The sequence below is a fragment of the Acinonyx jubatus genome, chromosome D1 (genome assembly GCF_027475565.1).
Source record: "Acinonyx jubatus isolate Ajub_Pintada_27869175 chromosome D1, VMU_Ajub_asm_v1.0, whole genome shotgun sequence".
In the NCBI taxonomy this organism is placed as follows: Eukaryota; Metazoa; Chordata; class Mammalia; order Carnivora; family Felidae; genus Acinonyx; species Acinonyx jubatus.
The window spans coordinates 33,588,669-33,602,377 of NC_069390.1; the positions used below are offsets into that span (position 1 = coordinate 33,588,669).

Sequence of the window (13,709 nt, forward strand, 5' to 3'; positions counted from 1 at the left end):
CTATGCGTGTACATTGGAACGGATCTCAATTAGTATTTGTAGATGAAGGAGAAAGGAATCAGGCAAATCTTCTTAGAGCATGTGTTTTCTGTGTTGAATCTCGATACATGTGTAAGAGTCATCCTCTGAATAAAATACTTAGGACATTCTTGACATAATTATAGGAGCAACACCAACTATTGCAAGATTCAGGAAACTGCAACTACTTCAGTAATCTCTGAAGTATAAACTGCAAGTTGAGCATAGTGGTAAAAGGGATGATGAACAGGCACAGATAACAAGGGGTCCTACCACTGATTCTAAGGTTTTGGATGAATTACAAAGGGAAAACATGGAGTATTTTGTTTTAAGTAGGTGTATACCATGTCTGATTTTAAACAAACTAAAAATTCTGGTGACAGGGGTTAATTCAACTCTTAAAAGATTCTTACCACATCCTCATTTTGGAGCGCAGGAATCTCATAGCCTGGGCCTTCTAAAATGACTCTTTATCCCCACCCACCAAAACCCATTTCAGAGGATCAGTAAATTCCTCCCTGTGTGGTATATAGAAAGCAGGGTTGAGTCAGGACAATCAATATGTGGTCCTAACTGTGTTATTAACTGCTTAGAAAAGTTGAAAACCTTCTGTACTACTGCATTTCATTGCAAACACTGGTTATATTGCTAGAAAAGAATTTTTTTCAGTTGTCCCTGCCATACCTCAATACTAAATTCAAGTGTGGAATTTCAAGGTTTGCTACATCCATCTTAAACTCATTTAATTATCTCCCCATTTCATTTTTTCAAATATACAGAAATTTGCGTGCATACATAATTCGATCCCCATTGGAATATAAACCCATCTTCTTTCTGAACTTCCTGTACACAGATTGGCTTGCATTATTTAGACATCATTATATAACTGATCACTGACTATCTTCTACAGGAGATTGGGCTTCTTGAAGATAGTAGTTTTATTTCATTTCACTTTGTATTCCTGGTGTATACTTGGTACATCGTTTGATAAACAGTAAGTGCTCAGATGGCTGATAAGTGTTTAATTTACAGTTGAATATATTTCCTTCAAGGCCTGAGACCACTTTGCATTTAATAAACATTTGCTAAATGAGGTATTATATATATATTTTAAAAGCTAAAAATGTAGAAATTAGTTTAAAATAATTTTCAGCACAAAAAAAATCTAGGACTGTTATTTAGAGGAGATAAAAATTATAATTATTGACCATAGGTATGGTGAGGTATATTAGAAAAGCAAGGGAGGGACGTTTGGATTAAACACAATTCTACATTTATCTTATTGCTCCAGTTTGAAATTTTTCATAAACATTTTTTTGAAATGTTTTGGGAACAATAAGGAAAAATGAAGGAATGAAGTTATAAAAAGTGAATATACATACTTTTTAGACCATTAATATTATGAAAGCAAATAAAAATTAAGAGACTCACTTTTCCCAAATAACTAACACTCTAATCCCCAGTCAAATTTAGGGTAAACTATGTGGGACAATTATTGCTGTTGTGTCCTCTTACTTGAGGATTGGATATTGCTTATCTGTTTGGCTATATTAAAGGATGGGATTTCCTTCTGTCTTTACAATCTGTTGGAGAATTGCCTGTGATGCACATCACATTCTGATTTAATGCTTATTCATTAATACAAGTGTTTTCCTTCTCGTCTACCTTTGTGAAATTTTCTGGGTTGGTGACGTTTTGTTTTTCTCCCAACAATACACAAGTGTATTTTTAATCCTTGAAATCCATAATTACTTGCAATTTTCCTTAATTCTTCCTCACAAATGAACCTGCAGGACTATATCATTTTCTACCCATAATCCTCCACCTTGTTTATTTATCCTCCACCTTTATTAATTACATATTATTCATAGATAGAGCTTTCTTTATTTTTCCCTGAATTTTTCATTTGAAAGATTCTACTATTTTATGCCTTGCATCAGGACAGCATCGATCTACCTATCTACCTACCCACCTATTTACAACTGCCACTCAAAACTACAAGTAAATTGTTATGTGAACCACTGTTTCCAACCAGTGTCTCACACAGCCACAGGGCTGAGGGAGATAGGCAGTCACATGGGTGGAACCCTACGTCCCCTGCTCCTTGTCAAACAGAACTACTTCACTCTTTAATTGTTGTTAATGTTTATTTATATTTGGGAGAGAAAGAGAGGTACAGTGTGGAGCGAAGAAGGGTCAGAGAGAGAGAGAAAGAGAGAGAGAATCCGAAGCAGGCTCCAGGCTCCCAACTGTCAGCACAGAGCCCTATGCAGGGATTGAACTTGGAAACTGTGAGATCATGACCTGAGCTGAAGTCAAACACTTAACTGACTGAGCCCCCCAGGCACCCCAGAACTATTTCACTCTTAATTATTTCATATATTGGGCTGTCTGAATGTTCCTATGCTATTTTATTTTTGAGTGAAGGATCCTTTGCATATAAAAGTGATCTAAGTTTAATCCCACTTATGATAAAAATATTATTCTTAATGTTTTAAAAACATCTTCCTCCCTCAAATCTACTGTGTTTAAAATATTTGTGGGAGAAGCTTAAGAATCCAATCAGGGAACTCAAACACAGAGCTAGGAGATGGCTGAGTTGGCTTACAATATGTTTGACCCTTTTCATATGAAAGTTAAGAATGAATAAGCATCATCTTTGAACCACAAGAAAAATAACGAAAGCAGGACATGATATTTCTGGAGTGTGGAAAACACAGACTAAGTCCTTGCTGATAGGACAAAAATAAGAAAATTTGAACTATTTTTATCCTCTGAATTTTTCTTGGGTAGTTCTGAAACATCAAGTCCTTGCTGATAGGACAAAAATAAGAAAATTTGAACTATTTTTATCCTCTGAATTTTTCTTGGGTAGTTTTGAGACATCAAGGCCATATTTACTTTGGAATAGTAATCAGAAAAAGAAATAGCTAGAAAATTTAGGGATATAAAATTCTACACATATATTTAAGCAGAGAATTTAGATAAAATGCTCAAATTTCATGTTCATACAAAAAGCAGAAAACTTTTGCAGACCGGATTATAACTCTAATAATTTATTCTGAATAAATTTGCAATTTTTCTTTGTGAAACATAACATGTAGGTTTCAACACTGAATAAATATGCAGGACAGCCAAACATGGGTAAATTTTTTTATGCATAAATTTTTAAAAACCCTTGCCCTAAAAAGAGATATGGGTTTTTCCTGTTTAAGTTCTTTGTTATCCTTGAATATTTTGATTTTAAGTCAGTATATATGTTCTTAAATGTGGTTACAGTTGACAAGTGGAAACTGAATCAGCCGTTATAAAAACACTTTGCCATTTAGCTTATGCTTGTGTAGCATTCTCTTTTTACGAGGTGATGGCTATGCCAATTTTCATGTGCACCTTAAAAATAAATGAGAAGTTACTAAGGAGTTAATGTTACATCCATTATTTAAACTGCTCTGGAAAGCGTTCCAAGAAAACTCTGTGTTCCAGGATTTGTCAAACTGTTTTCCCAAGAACACCATGATGTGAAGATAAAAAAATCCCATCATCAAATGGAAAGGGTGCTTTGTATAACTAACTTTTAAAAATGGTAAGATTTATTAAAATATTAAAATTGCCAAGACAATATTTCTTTACCATCTGCATCAGAATCATGTGGGATGCTTGTTAACGATGTATATACCTGCTCTTCCAGAATTAATATTCCATGATGTCTGGGGGGAGAGTTCCTGGAGACTTGATTTTTACTGTTTCCCAGGTGATTATAATGTACTTTAAAGGCAGAATGAGAATCTACAATAAATAAACTTACTGTTTAACTCAAAAGTTCAGAAACAAATTTGCTTACAGGATAGTTTTTTCTTAAGAACCTGTGAAACTAGTATTCCTTTGATACATTTTGGAAATGTTGCATATTTTCTAATATTTATGTTATTAAATCATGAGAGTACCAATGGTATTTTCCAAAAGTTTTAGTATGTAGCCATTGTAAACATTATTTTATTTTATTTTATTATTTTTTTAATGTTTATTTATTGAGAGACGGAGAGTGCAAGTGGGGGAGGGGCAGAGAGAGAAGGAAAAAAAGCCCAAGCAGGCTCCTTGTTGCCAGCACAGAGCCTGAAGTGGGCTTCGATCTCTCAAACCATGAGATCATGACCTCAGCCGAAATCAAGAGTGGGACGCTTAACCCACTGAACCACTCAGGCACCCCATGAGAACATTATTTTTAAAAACATGTTATAAAGAAGAAATTTCGGCCACAACATCAAAAAGAAGAAATAGTAAGGGCCTACATTTCAGGGTTTTCATATTTCTTTCTTTGGATCTATCAGAACTCTTCTTTCAAATGCAGTCTTACCAGGAAATTAAAAAAAATGAATATCACTTAAAAAAAGAAAACAATATCTATCTGAACAGAATATTTCCTCCAAAAGTCACCCTGGGTCAGGACACCATGGCACTCAGCCTGGAGACCTAAGCTCTACGTCATACCAACCGAGGACACCCACAATCCGACAAGGTAACCATTATTTTAATGAACTTCTAAGAAAAAGAAAACAAAGGAATTAAATTCTACAGACTGAGCCAGCCAGACGCCCCACTTGGTGAGATGTTTACACACAATGTTTACTGATTCTGAACTGAACCTGAGTGCTGAAACCCATGGAAATGGGACACTTTGTGATAGACTTCAAAGGTTTCCTCCTTTTAGATCTAAGAGGAAATTGGTTTGTACATGAATTTAATTACAACTCTTTTTGAAACAATGGTGAGATCACAGGACTAGGGAAGGATGAAGGCACCTGATTAGTTAAGATGAATTTGGAAACTTTTTAGCAATTTCATCATGATATCAGACACTAGGTCATTGTCTTGAGTGTTGTACTTTGTGCGTGTGTGTGTGTGCGCGCGCACGCGCACGTTTATTTTTGAGAGGCAGAGCATGAGTGGAGGAGCGGCAGAGAGAGGAGGACAGAGGATCCAAAACAGGCTCTGCTCTGACAGCAGCAAGCCCGATGTGGGGCTCGAACTCATGAAATGTGAGATCGTGCCATGAGCTGAAGTCAGACACTCAACAGGCTGAGCCACCCAGGATCCCCTGAGTGTCCTACTTCTTTTGCATCCTGTGTTTACATCATGCAGTCAAGTTAGAATTTGTTAAAAATCGGTAATTTTGCAATTATATAAACAAATAAAATAATTGGTACCCACAATCCCCCATTTGAAGCAGTCATTTTTAGCATATTATAGTTTCTTCCTATTTTATGTCTATGCATTTTACATTGTTGAAATTACACTAAGTAATTACGTATCATAATATATATATATATATAATTTACATTTTATTATTTACTATTGCCATATAGTCATTAAGAAATTGTATACCCATTCATTTTATAAATGAGTTATATTCCAGTCCAAGAGTATACTGAAATCCTCTACTGAAATATACAGAAATCCTCTACTGTTGAACATAGAAGATATTTCCATTTTCCACAATTGTTAAGTGATACTTCAAGGAATGTCTTTACACATTTTTCAATTAACTTCTTAAGATAAGAAGTGGAAGGTATAAAAAGTCTTATATGAGTTTCAAAGCTCATAGAAAATATTTTCAAGTTGAGTTTCAGAATAGTTTATGAAATTTGACTTCCATCATAAATAAACAAAGGTGATCAATTACCATATCTGTGCAATGTTTGAACAGAACTATTTGTAAAATCCTTCTTTAATTTCATAGGTTAAAATTTATGACATTGTTTTAATTCTGCATGATTATATGTCATGTGAATATGTTCAAACCAAATAAGAAGAAATAAAATAGAGCAAATAACAAATACTCTCCCATTATCACCTTTAATATATCCCAGGCAAGTATTTCAAGATTTTTTAGAAGATGACACAGTGTCAAAGGGGTAAAATTCCTCAGAAGTTAAGAAATGTAGAATACTACAAGTATATACTTGTCAAGCTATACTCTCAAAATTAGTTCAATAAAATGACTTGAATTGAAAGCAGTCCTTTGTAGACCTCAAACTATCTAATCATAACACAAGTAACATCTCATAGACCCTTATTTGCTTCTAGGAACCAAGATTCATAGAAATGTACAGACTTCAGGTTCTCTTAGGTATATCTTATCATTTATATACATGCTGAAGAATTAGAAAGACTTTTCTTTATCGTCTTATGATTTTTATTGTTAATATTACTATTCCTTGCCAGGGCACCTGGGTGGCTCAGTCGGTTGAGCGTCCGACTTCAGCTCAGGCCATGATCTCACAGTCTGTGAGTTTGAGCCCTGCGTCAGGCTCTGTGATGACAGCTCAGAACCTGGAGCCTGCTTTGGATTCTGTGTCTCCCTCTCTCTCTGCCTTTCCCCTGCTCATGCTCTGTCTCTCTCTGTCTCAAAAATAAATAAAAACATTAAAAAAAATATCAACTATTCCTTGCCAAGCTTTTTGAGGTATTATTTGCTTATCTCTTAAATATCATATTAAAGAGAACTATTAAACTCTTAGCCAAGTTTGAATATGAGCCAATTTAGGTATCCAATTCTAACAGTGGCAGTAAGATTCTTCAGTAGTTGCCAATGCTTAATTTCTGTTTTGTGGACAATGACTGTGTCTGCATCTTTCAAAGCCTGAGGTGTTTCAAATGACTAAAAAGATAGGATCACAGGGGTGCCTGGGTGGCCTAGTCTGTTAAGCATCCGACTTCGGTCATGATCTCACCATTTGTGGGTTTCAGCCCTGCATCAGGCACTGTGCTCCAGATTCTGTGTCTCCCTCTCTCTCTGCCCCTCCCCTGCTCACACTCTGTGTCTTACTCTCTCAGAAATAAATAAACATTAAAAAGAAACTTTAAAAAGATGGAATCACTATCTCATATTTTATCTTGAATAATACAGAAACTTGTCATAAGACTTGAGGAGGTCAGCACTCTTACCAGAACTGGCGTCTTCCATACTACCAGGTCTGACACATTTCTCTATATTTTTGCATTGTGCTCTTACTGTTCATTTATATTCATTATTTAGAAGCTCTTTTACTGATATCTGGATACTCCTTCTAAACCCTCTTATCAGTGATGAAGCACATTGAGTTCCAAATAAGCATAAATGTTTGTATCTTTGCACACAGTAGGAACACTGTTGAATTTTACTTTGAGAAATTATGGAGGAAGTGGTTCATTCTACATATAACAGATTTCCTTATACACAATATAAGGAAACTCATGTCTATTCAATCTTTGTTTGCCTATAGGAAGAATGGAAAAGTCGTTGAATGGAGTAGGCTTCTCATCTCCCTTTGTACTCTGGTACTGAGGACAGAGCTGAAAAGCCACCTGGTTGAATTGCAACTGAAGAATGATTCTTGGTAACTGTTACACCACAAAAAAACACTGCATTTGTTTGCAAATGGATGCTACATCCTTATGCTTCCTGCCTTCCACAAAAACAGTAAGAGTTTTATCAACCCATATGAAATAAGAAATGAGATTAATCTTGGGATCAACTTTTTCCCTCCCTCTAGGTAAGTCCACCGAGAAATGATACGAAGCATCCAAGGGACCATAAAGTTTACCACATTTGGCAAGCATCTTAAAAGAAAACAACAGTGCCCAACCTATTATAAAATTTGGGAGAAAAAGCATTTCCTCTATAGAAAGAGTTACATGGACTGCTCTAAAGTTTTGCAGAAAACAGACTCATCTTAATATGTACTGAGATAGAATGAAGTAAAATTCGGAAGTACCTGAAGGGCATCCTGATATTCAGCCTCTCTGCATACTTGCACAGCGTGTCCCATGGAATATGAATTTTAATAAACATGATATCAGGGTTTGCAACAGCTGGCTGCAAAGGATAGAATGACAGGCACCATTATTTAGAATCAGAGCTGATGATACCATGCCACAATTTGATTTGAAAGGAAGAAACACCGTCATCTTGTCTCCACATAAACCGTTGTCACTGATTTAAAGGGGATTTATATGAATAACAATTCTCAATACAGCAACACCTTCATAAAAATGTAATAATGCCATTGCATGCATACAAGAAATAGTCACCTATGTGAGTTAGTGCATTTTCTTATATTGACTGTTATCAAGATCCAGAATACCCAATCAGAAAAGTCTTGAGCCAGTCAGGGATATGAAGGTAGTCTTATTGCAAACTTTATCATGATCCTACTCAGAGGGAATAAAAACCACTGACAGTTGCCACCAGTCATTCATTAATTCATTCACTTATTCTTCTGGCATATTTTATTGAGTCGCTAAATCCTGGGAAAAATGGAATATAAATCATGCAAGTCCATGACCTTAGAGAGCTGTCAAATTTGCACACTTACTTTAACCTTTTAATCCATAGAAATTTGGGTGCCTTTGATTCAGACAAAAGTTTTTTTTTTTTATATTTTTTAAATGTTTATTTATTTATTTTGAGAGACACAGAGAGAGAGAGAGAGAGAGAGAAAAGGGCAGGGAGAGAGGAGAGAGTGAGAGAATCCCAAGAAGGCTCCACATTGTCAGTGCAGAGTCTGACACGGGGCTTGAACTCATGAACTGTGAGATTATGACCTGAGCTGAAATAAAGAGTCAGATGCTCAACCGACAGAGCCACCCAGGTGCCTCCAGACAAATTTTTTTAATGTTTATTTATTTTTGAGAGAGAGAGAGCACGAGTGGGCAAGAGGTAGGGAGAGAGGGAAACAGAATCTGAAGTAGGTTCCAGGATCTGAGCTATGACCTGAGCAGAAACCAAGAGTCCAAGGCTTAACTGACTGAGCCTCAAGCGCCCCTGGTTAATGTTGTTTATTTAAATTTCATCTAGATGGGGCACCTGAGTGGCTCAGTCAGTTAAGCATCAGACTTGGGCTCAGATTACGGTTCCTGAGTTCAAGCCCCAGGTCGGGCTCTGTGCTGACAGCTCAGAGCCTGGAGCCTGCTTTGGATTCTGTGTCTCCCTCTCTGCCCCTCTCCCACTCACTCTTTGTCTCTCAAAAATAAATAAACGTTAAAATTTTTTTTAAATAAATGAAAGTAAATAAATTTTATCTAGATGGAACTTCTCAAGAAACATAACAATCTTAAAATCTCAAAAGCATAGAAGAAATTTATCAGTTTAATTTAAAATCATATATATTTTATAATTAAACTAATGTTTCATATCCATACATTCATGAAGCCCTGTGTTTTAGATGTGGCTAATTTCACAAGTTTGCCCAAACAATATTTCAAATGAGTATTACCAATATTAATACAAATAATAATACAAAAAGTATTATTAGAGAGCCATGGGATAATCATCAGACTAATACTCATATGTAGGGCATCATTGCCATTGGGCAGACACTTTTACACACCAGCATTTGCCGAAGTTTATTGTTCTATGGAGTACTATAAAAAAAGAGGCAGGGTATTTCATGGCCACAAAAATTTTGAGTTTCTCCCTGGAGGACTTTTGACAAACTTTAATATGCATATACTTGCTAAAAATATCCAAGATGGTGAAAAGTAAACTAAATTTCCAAAATTTTGGAACATGGATTATTTTTTCCCTGATAGCTTATTGAAGTATTTCTATTTTGCTTACAAATCATCAAAGGAAAAATAGTAAAAGATCCTTGCCCTTAAGTACAGTTTCCAAAGGCTTTTCTTACTTCAAATATGTTTGTTTTAAATATTAGGTAAAGAATGATGGGAATAAAATGGACAATGACAGAAGGAGATATAGTATGTGTCAAATATCAACAGGCCTTTGAATTCAGACCAAGGTCATACACATTAGCTCTGCTTGAGAAAATAATGTGTAGAATTTTTTAAAATGAGTATTAATTTGGGGCACCTGGGTGGGTCAGTCAGTTAAGCCTGTGTGTTAGGCTCAGGTCATGATCTCACGGTTCTTGAGTTTGCACCCCGCATCAGATGCTGTGCTAACAGCCTGCAGTCTGGAGCCTTCTTCAGATTTTGTGTCTCCCTCTCTCTCTGCCCCTCCCCTGTTTGTGCTGTGTCTCTCTCTCAAAAATAAATAAACATAAAATTTTTTTAAAGTGAGCATTAATTTATTCAAACAACTATTTGTTTAAAATATGTATTTTTTTTACCAAGCTAGAAAGAGAAAGGAGAACGATTATGATGTTATCTCTAGGTTCTTTTTAGTGACTATTCCAGACTTGGTTGAAAGGTTTCTGTGCAGAAGTGATAGAATCAAGAAAATCTAAGACAGAAAAAGCATAGGCATTTAAATGACTCTTTCATTGAGGCAAGTGAAGAAAGAATTTCATGTTTTATTATAGTTTTTCCTGCTTAAGCCATACAAAAGTTCTTATATTCAAAAGATTCTTCTTTTAAAATTATGGTGTTGGCCACTGGTGTTATATCAACTTGCCTTTCACTTACCAAGCACAATTTAAATTTCTTCAATCCTAATTGCCTACTTAGAAGAAATTACATGGTATGGTAGACAGAACATAGTGTTTGGAATCACAAAGACTTAAGTACAAATTCCATCTTTACCATTTACTTTACTCTGTGAGCTTGAGAAAATTACCTAACCTCTATGATTCTATTTTCTCTCCTGACAAAGGGAGACGATGATCTTAACTCACAGAGCTGGTGTGAGTGTTATGAAAGGCCAGACATAGAAAGTACCCAAGTATAACAGGTTATCTGTTCATTTCCTGTCGAGGTCAGGCTTCTTATATCAGACCCTAACCAAACTAATGGATAATTTCAAAACTTCACTAGAATCTTTGTCCAGCACTCTTTTTCTTTTTTCTTATAAAACACTATCAGATTCATCTTTACCCTTTGGTTTTGTAAGCCTTCAAAAACAGGACTTTCAATTATACAAGTACAAAACCAGTAACCTGTAATTTGGGGAAAACTCTAAAGCAGAGTGACTTGGATCAAGTTACTGAAGAATTAAATGTTTTTTGGATAATATCAACTGGGTATAAATTGTAATAAAACTGTATTTCTGTAGACTATAATCTCTTTGGAAGACATCTCTTCCTTTATATATATTTAAATTGTCCTACACCTGTATGTTACTGCTTTTTCCTTGGGAGAAGTGGGTTGTTTTTCAGCATTTTCCTCAGAATCTGGAAGTGAGGCCTCCGTGAAAATGAATGAGTCAGAAAAAAACCAATCTATACAAGACTGACACATTCTACATGTAGAATGGTTTAAGACTGAATAAAGAAGCCTGTGAGAAACGCACTGCTATTTGATCATTGCATTCCCTCCAGTGTTTCCATGTGAATTTGAAAGCAGGGGTCTCTATTGTTGAACAGACAGCTCCTGGGACCAAAAAAAAAAGTTTTTCAGGAGCTAGTGTTTATTCTGGTACAAATGGAGATCTCATTCTCCCTCAGAGCATCATGGTCCCTGAAGCCTAGGTATGTTGGTTGCCAGAATAGAGTCACAGCATGAAGAACGTGTGAGTGACATATGTGTTGGGAGAGGTCTTAGAGGGTTTAACCTCCACAGCAGGAGAGCTTGGGTTTCATACTACCAGATGGTTCCTGATCTGTTTTACCTTACAGAATATACAGCCAGAGTCTGATCACTCTCCACTTCTCTATAGCGCCCACCCTGGTCTATGCCATCATCATCTCTGGCCTGGACTCCTGCAGTGCTGTCCAACAGAGCCTTTGCTCACACATTCTTGCCCCCAATAATCTACTCGTAGCATAATGGCCGGAGTGCTCTGTAAAATGTAACTCAGATCATGTAACTATTTCATTCAGAGTGAAAGCCAAAGTGTTGTCAGTGACCTACACAGCGCTTTAGAGTCGCACACTCAGTATCTTGCTCACCACCCTCTCCTACTACTTTCCCCCTCACTAACTCTACTGCTCTCATTTGGTCACTCGCTATGACTTGCCTGTCCTTGCCTCATCCTTCTTACCTTGTCTAATCTCTTCCCTACAGTATTTATTATCTCCTAATAGCGAGTCTTTTTTAAATGTAAGTGCCATATAAGAAAGGATCTTTGTTTTATTTATTTATGTATACCAAACATCTAGTTCTATGCTGGGCACACAGTAGTCACTCACTAAGCATTTGTTGAATGGATGAATGAGTGAGTTAACTTATTTTGAGTGCACCTTCTATGTAACTTGTACCTAACCCAGAGATGATGGAAACAGAGTGCAAATAAGCCAGAATTATTCTGGAAGCGGTGCTATGTCAAAATTCAAATTAGCATCATGAAGAGCTGGCATAGCACTGATTATTAATTCATTCCTGTCAACCTTTAAGATGTGAAAAAGCCTAATACACTTAAATAAAGGAGATGCCTTAGAGGGATGTTTCTGCATTAACTCTACCATCAATGAGGGAAATGTCAAGCTAAGTGCACATACAGCTAGAACATTTCTAATTTTGTATGTATTAACTTTAAATATATATAGATCTTTCTCAAGCAGCGTGAACTGTCTTCTTTTATAACTTCCTCAAATTAATTTCTCTTTTGTTATACCTCTACTTAAAACAAAATAAAAGTAGTTCATTTTCTTGCAGCTACTGAGCAGGGGGTTGGTGAGGCGATGGTGTTGCCAGGGAGAAGGATTACTTTCTCCCTTGGAGTCCAAAGCTCCCAATCTGGCACTATTCTGTTTCTCTCTGATGAAGGCAGGCTTTTCGGAGGGAATAACACACCCACCACCTTCACACTTCACATTATTATTTAATTATTTCATCCAGACTTTCCAAGAGGTGGAATAGTCACTCTTTGGAGAAGAGGAAATTTAAACATTGAGTTTTTACAAAGTCACTCTCTGCGAGTTGGTGGCACAGAGCTGAAAGAAAACAGAATGTGGTAGTTCATGCGAGTAAGTCTAAGAAGACGATGAATTGCTCGTATGATCTGGAAATGTACTTGGGACACAAATACAAACCATACACCTATTCATTCATATGGCCTTTGAATATGAATCATTGTCTACTAATGATGGGCTTGTCTAGAAATTGTCCTTATCAACATGTAATATAATGAGGACTTGAAACCTATTTTCTGCCAGACTCAGTGCTTAGCTCTGGTGAATGTAAATTTTAAAAATGGGGACTTGTGAGGTGCTTTGGTGGCTCAGTCATTTAAGCGTCTGACTTCGGCTCAGGTCATGATCTCACAGTCCGTGAGTTCGAGCGCCGTGTGGAGCCCCGTGTCGGGCTCTGTGCTGACAGCTCAGAGCCTGGAGCCTGCTTCTGATTCTGTGTCTCCTTCTCTCTCTGCCCCTCCCTCACTCACATTCTGTCTCTCTTTCTCTCTCAAAAGTAAACATTAAAAAATTTTTAAAAATATTCCTACTTTTCAGTAACAAGTCTGATACTTGCTGACAGGCTCACAATTTCATTTCCCCTGTCTTCCTGTTGTAAGCCTTTTGTTTTCCTCCCCCTCCTGCTTTCCTTCCTGTCTCCACCTTTCTTTCCCGGATGCTCCCACCATCATTTAAGCATCTCATATAAGAAAAAAGAAGAGAGAAGCGAAACCTCATGAGAGCTCTTTCCCCTCTGTGGACGCTGCTCTTCATCCTCCCATCACAGAGCAAGGTGATGACATTTGCTGCTGCCTGTTTTCCTGCTGCCTCATCACTCTTCAACTCACATTGTCCCTTTTGCTTGCGTGTCATCTCTCCAGAGAGGTGATTCTCATTGCTTTCGCGAAAGTTCTCCACAACTTC

General features: G+C 36.7%; 1 protein-coding gene across 5 annotated transcripts in view; it reads right to left on the reverse strand.

The window, feature by feature from the left end:
• ANO3 (anoctamin 3) overlaps positions 1–13,709 on the reverse strand; it is a 415,273-nt gene that overhangs the window by 106,153 nt on the left and 295,411 nt on the right. For all 5 annotated transcript variants that reach the window (XM_027072968.2, XM_053203366.1, XM_027072969.2 and 2 more), the window contains one exon: positions 7,773–7,873. In XM_027072968.2, coding sequence (XP_026928769.1) covers positions 7,773–7,873 — 101 coding nt within the window. The remainder of the gene's footprint in view (positions 1–7,772; positions 7,874–13,709) is intronic.